This window comes from Morone saxatilis, unplaced genomic scaffold, assembly GCF_004916995.1.
Source record: "Morone saxatilis isolate NCDOM2014 unplaced genomic scaffold, NCSU_SB_2.0 Contig3, whole genome shotgun sequence".
Lineage (NCBI taxonomy): Eukaryota > Metazoa > Chordata > Actinopteri > Moronidae > Morone > Morone saxatilis.
In genome coordinates, this window is record NW_023339873.1 from 20917621 (window position 1) to 20923834 (window position 6214).

The 6214-nt window shown below is 40.1% G+C and overlaps 2 protein-coding genes across 2 annotated transcripts in view; one reads left to right on the plus strand and one right to left on the minus strand.

Annotated features, from left to right (window-relative positions):
• Positions 1 to 1805, plus strand: part of rtn4ip1 (reticulon 4 interacting protein 1) — a 10976-nt gene extending 9171 nt beyond the window's left edge. Inside the window, exons 8-9 of the mRNA XM_035674236.1 lie at positions 442 to 534; positions 1351 to 1805. Coding sequence (XP_035530129.1) covers positions 442 to 534; positions 1351 to 1476 — 219 coding nt within the window. The 3' untranslated portion in view covers positions 1477 to 1805. The remainder of the gene's footprint in view (positions 1 to 441; positions 535 to 1350) is intronic.
• Positions 1806 to 2408: 603 nt separating this feature from the next.
• Positions 2409 to 6214, minus strand: part of crybg1a (crystallin beta-gamma domain containing 1a) — a 46974-nt gene continuing 43168 nt past the window's right edge. The window contains exons 18-23 of the mRNA XM_035674004.1: positions 5789 to 5921; positions 5548 to 5687; positions 4833 to 4956; positions 4442 to 4600; positions 3520 to 3682; positions 2409 to 3228 (exon numbers count right to left, since the gene is read on the minus strand). Of these exons, the coding sequence (XP_035529897.1) occupies positions 3140 to 3228; positions 3520 to 3682; positions 4442 to 4600; positions 4833 to 4956; positions 5548 to 5687; positions 5789 to 5921 (808 nt within the window). The 3' untranslated portion in view covers positions 2409 to 3139. The remainder of the gene's footprint in view (positions 3229 to 3519; positions 3683 to 4441; positions 4601 to 4832; positions 4957 to 5547; positions 5688 to 5788; positions 5922 to 6214) is intronic.

The following is a 6214-nucleotide window of genomic DNA, read 5'->3' on the forward strand; positions in this document are numbered from 1 at the left end:
ACACACACACACACATACATAGGTGTCTCCTTTTGTCATGAGTTGCAGGGAATCCTACCCAGCTGTTATAGGCTGCATCTCCACCTAATCGCCTGACACACATTAGAGTGTAGAGATGATATACAGCACTGATTATTGGCATGAAAAAGTATTAGTATCATTCCTCTGGCTCCTCCTAGTGCTCCTAATGGTGTTTGCAAGAATCCACCGGGCCTGAATGAAGGCAACCAGAGACAAGAAAGATCAACAATCAACTATCTTCAAGCCACTTAGACCCAAAGTGTGTTTCGATCTTTTTACTGGCTCTGATTGGCTGTTTTTGTTCAGGATTCTTGCAAATGCCATTAGAACTAGGAAGTAGAATGCTTAGCAGTAACGTGACCACTTCAACATGACCTTACTGTGTTGCACTGTCAAGTTGACATCACTGTTTTCTTGTAGCACCTCGTCAAAGGAGTTCACTACCGTTGGGGATTCTTTGCACCCAGTGGTCCTGCTTTGGATGAAATAAGGGAGATGGTGGATGCAGGGCAGGTATGGTAGCAGATTTATTCTCTAAGTGGAAAGCAGACCTTAGGCTCCAAACTGTTTCAGGGGAGGCTCAGTGAATGGAAAAAACATGACATTAGTTCTCAAGGGGTCGAGGTTTTGAGGAATATGACTGTTTTTCCTACTTTCCCCAGAGTCAGAAACTAATAAATGCCTTTGGACAGACCTTTTTATGTATTTGGTGTAGTGTGAAGTTATTTCAAACAGCAGTATCTATCTTTGCTCAATTGTTGAGTATCTTTGGGATCAAATCACATGGTCACGATCTCAAATGCCTCCAGGAATAGAATGAAACTAAACAAGTGAACTGACTTCAGATTCAGAAATACTTTATTGATCCCTGGGTGGGTCTTTTTCCTTTTAGTTTTAATTTTATAATCATTGTGTGCACATCAGGAGTTAAATTAGACCAGATCTAAGCTTGTCTTCCTAATATCCAGTTCGGCAACGGCATGAGATTATTGGACAGTAACGACTCTGGGAAATTAACTAGTTGCATGGGTAAGTACAGTACATTAGAGATACTGAAGATTACATTTTGATATAAAGTTCAGCTGAGGTTTATCTCACCCTCTATGCAGATAACACTCCTGCAAAAGCATGCTTTGAAATAAAGAACAGATTCTTGGTTTTAGCTTACTTTGAAGAAATGTGCACAATGAAAAGCTAAAATACATGCTAGAAAAGGCCTTAAGATATACATTCCCCCCACACACAAAAAATTATATTATAATTCGTAATTGTTAAGAAACAAGGCTTGTATGACCTCTGTTCAACCTTCCTCTATCTGCTCTTAATCAGATCCAGGCCGTGGTGGATGAGACTTTCAGCTTTTCCCAGGTTCCTCAGGCCTTCGAGAAGGTGGAGAAGGGTCACGCGCGAGGAAAGACCGTGGTCCAGATCAGCAAAGGGGGAGATGACTTATAGCAATTACTCTTGGTAACTGTGCGTGTTCCTGCACAATTGTGAACCAAACTGAATGAAAGCCACTGAATGCAAGTTCTTAGCTTATTGTATCCACAACTGCAAACAAGGTCCAACAGCAAGGTTATTGCTGTACTGTTAGTTTCTTGTGTGTGTGTGTCTGTAAGCACTACTGCTGCTGTTGTGTGCTTTAAAATGTTTGACATTTTTATATTGGCTTGAATAAAAAAAAGCTGATTAAAGTGATTATGTAAGCACTGTCAATTGAGTTAAAGGGCAGTTTTGTAAAACAGAAGTATTTCCGCGTTCACACTTAGCTGTCAGTTTATTAGGTAGCTAGCGGACATATCTGCAAACAAACTGAACGATTTAAGCACCATATATGCAGTACATACAAACAAAATCCATACAGTGTATTTGTATACAGCAAATAATGGACTTGATAACCTTCAGTAACCGTGTCTGCTTTGGCTTTGAATCATGTTGCTGGCATTTTAGAACAAGCTTGACTGGTTCCAGTTTGTCCTCTAGTGTAAATATTTGTACAGCTTTGTGTCAGCTATCTGAATTAAATAAAGCTTCCATATATAGGGGCAGGACAGAATAACAAACACCTGCCAAAAGTTTGGGTCCCAACGCTAAAGCCCTTATCTAAGTTTTTGAGGTTTAAGTTTGCTTGAGAGGTGTTGCTAAAAGGGTCATTTCTAAGGTAGTAGGTGTTTATGTTTATTTCATTCTTCGGTGTGGTGGGCAGTCATGTTATTTTGTGCCAAAAATCTGAATCTATATTTGTTTATTGTGTATGCACCAGTGGATCATACCAAATGGTTTTGCCACACGTAGCTTGCTCTGGTGAAAACAGTTCCACCCCAAATTCATGGAAGATGGAATGAGCCACTACAACATCAGATAAATGACTCACAGCAAGGCATTAATAAAATCTAAAGAAATGTTTTATTCTCTAAAAAGACAAGAAAGAAAGTCACATTCTTATTTTCATTTGTAACAGTTTTCTCTTTTACATTCACATATTTACAATTAACAGTGGGCAGAATTGTTATTGCAGTTTTGACAATCTATACACATGATGCTTATGTACAACCTTTAGCAGGAAAGAACTGTTAAAAAGATAAAGATAAAAAGATATCAAAACTTTACATTAGATTATTTTTGAGCACAGTCATTACAAAAAGAAAACATCTTAGTCTACAGAGATCTTTGGAGTGTAGGCACATTGGAGACATGCAGTAGAAAAGTACCATAAAGTACAGAGAGGTATGCAGCATGGAAACAGGGCTGAGTTTTCACTACATGCAGTGAAAACAGAGAGGAGACTTTGGTATACAGTGTTCAAAATCAAATCTCTAAAAATAAGCTAAATCTATATTCTGAAAAAGAGAAACCACTATTTCATCAAACTGTGAGTGCATGTTTTTGGTTGATAGTTACATTACATACATACATTACATTTGATCCAGTCAATGGTAACCCTCCTCAACAAGAGTAAACAGGAATTTAGAATACTACAAAGGAGTGCAGTGTTTGTGCAAAACCCCCATACCAGGCCCAACTGTGAGGTTCCACAGCAGAGCTGCATCACAGGGCTAACTGAGTGCCTTGGCAGAGCTGCAGGAGGGGCCTGTGTGGTGAGTGGAGGCTCATCAGATCACAGGATCTCCAAAGTCCACCTTTGGTTTAATTTTCTCTCATCAAATGTGTTGAGGATCACCTGGTTCTTGTCATACTGATGGCCACCTAGAGAGCACAGACAACACGGGTCAGTGTCGTACTATAAAACATATTTAGACTGGTAAAGTTGTCAATAAGGAATCAGAATAATGAATACAATTATTTAACTGTCAGCTCAAAATGTGGTTCAAGCAGCAACTGCTTTTCAAAAGACAAAACAGAACTCTGATTGCACCGCCTCAAGGCACCAGGAGATGGAGCTGTTGGATCGGGACTGAATCTCAATCACACAGTGAGTTGTACTGCACAGTGAGGCTCTAGGAACATATGTTGAAAGTTAAGACAATGCTAACTGACCTTTGACCTCCAGGACCAGGTCAGGTTTGAGGTGGCAGTGCACCACACCATCTGGAGTGATGTTCCACAGCTGGATGTCTTTGCCTCTCTCTGGGGAAACACAGAGCCTGCAGCCCGCCATCACCACGCTGCCTGTGGTCTCAAGGCAACAGTCCTCCACCAGCTGGACACAGTGAGGACATGGTGGATGAGGAGGAAGATGCATTAGTATTGGTTCACTTTCTTTGCTGCTTAAAATCCAGTTGAACCAGTCATATTGTGGCAAACTGCATCCTAATCTATAGAGAAACCTTCTGAAATTCTAAAACCCATTTGTTCTTTTGTCATGTTTGTTAGCACAAAAGACAAACTGAACTACAAAGCTCTCACTGGGTGCACGCCTGATGTCTCGTGTTATTTTATAACAGAAAATATTTGAAATCTGCATCGAAATACACAGTGATAGGCAGATAGTGTTGAGGCATTTTTTATTTCAAGTAAGTGCAGTAGCAAAACTGTCAAAAAGAAATCCTTTAAAAAATGTTGAGGTTACGTTTAAAGTTAAGCACTTAATCCATGCTTAGCTTTCTACCAAACTGCCCTGAAAGCTGTCCACAAGAGATATCCCGCTAACAGACACCAAACAGGAATAAAAACACAACCTCTCTGGCAGGGGTCACCAGTGGTATGAATGAAGTCTGTTGGGATTACATGTTTTTTCCTGCTTTGCATAATGTCTTGATCACACCCTTGTTTTCAGGTACACAGTTAACTACAACAACAGTGGCAGAGGGTAATGTGTTTTCTCTACCGCCATCTTGGTGAATATTAAACTTAAGTCTATACTACAAGTTGCTGTAGATGCTGTTTGAAGAAGTTTATGGGCTGTGTTTGCATTGTATGAGATACAAAAAGCAGTAGTAGTGTTGGTATAGGGCTGTACCTTGCAGCTAAACTGCCCGTCCCGATAGAGCCAGACCTGCTCCACCCCTCTTGTCTCCTCCACAGCCTGAACCCTCATCAGCTTGACGTCATCCAAAGATCCCGTCAGGGACATCATACATCCTGTCTCCCTGTTCCGGAGATGGAAGTACATCTGCTTCTGTTGGAGGGAAACATGCCAAACCACATGGTTAGATCTGATCCAGGAGTACATGTCAGAGTCATTTACAATGATGAACTGAGTGTATTTATTAGTACTGCAGTGCTTTATTTGGTATTTTAATGATCCAATATTCCTCATTTTTAAAATTCTTTTCCAGACGAGAACCAACAACAAACTGAGACACTAACTTAAAATATGAGAATAAGTCCTACAACAACTCCTTCCATACCTGAAGTAATGGACGCAGGGATCCTATTCGCTGCCAACCACTGAGCTCGCACAAATCAACCACTGAGCTCGGCTGCAGGAGCAGCTGCCGACCACAGTAGTTACTCCCTTCATACAACACCCACCTGGGGAGCAGACAGTCAGCACTGTGTTAGCTCAGCTTCACTGATTTATTCATATAAAAATGTGGGAGAGGAACTCACAGATGAACAGTCTATATTTACAGTTAAAGCTGAGCTCCATGATTTACAGTTTTAACATATTTAACTGACTTGGTGGCTTCTTCACACCTTTGACATTTTTATTGCTCTTAATGAGAACAAGTCTAGAAGCTAAGCTAACACCATTTAAGGGAATTTCATGTGTCCGTGTCAAACCTTTGGCAGAAATATGAACATTTAAATGTTTTTCCTTTGAACCCTTTGGTGTTTGGTTAAAGGGTGCTTGGATAAAAAAACCTACCTATTTAAATATGTATGTAAATTGCCATCCATAACATATTCATAAACTCATACACACAACTGAAGTCATTTGATTATTATTCAAAAAATAAAATGTATACAAATAAAAGTGTTTTAAAACAACTTTAAAACAATTCTAACATTAAGTTTTGTTATGTTAGCGTGTGTATTTTAGGACCTGTCAGTCAAGTTGGGATTAATTCCAGGGTTTCACTGTGTTTTTATAGCATTTAAAAAAGTTAAATGGTAACCTACATTCCACCCTCCACCACCAGGGAGCGTATGCGTGCATCCAGGCCTGCCTGCAGCAGGTTCACAGCTCCGTTTGTCAACACCACCCTGCGACCTCTACAGCCCACCTTACTGAACAGGACGATGGAGGGCAGAGAAAGCTCCTGAACAAGAAGAGTGGAATTCAATATTGGTCAGCAAAAAGACAGAGAGAGCACCACAAAGGGCCCAAATGTAACACACACACACACACACACACACTCACATGTCCAGTGGTCTGTATGGAGCGGATGGTAGAGTCTGAGGACAGGAAGCCCATGGCCTCTGTGTTGCGGTATTCTCCCTTCTCCAACACATACAAGTTCCCTGTGAACTGAGCTCCTTCATACGCCACCCAGCTGACACACAAAGACATTATTGTTATCATACTGTTCTTCAGTTTTCTTCAATCATCTTTAAAATCATATTTTATATCACTACTTTATACACCCATCTCCATGGCACTTGTTTAAGTGTTTTCTACCATTTTATCTTTAGGTTCTTTGTTATTGTCAATTCAACTTGCTTTAAGTTCCACATGCAGTAAAATGTCCCCTGTGACTGTTATACTACTATATATGATAGCATTAGATTATTATTACTCTTGCATTAATATAAAAGCAGGACTTTGGTGCTGTAGTTAGTTCATGTG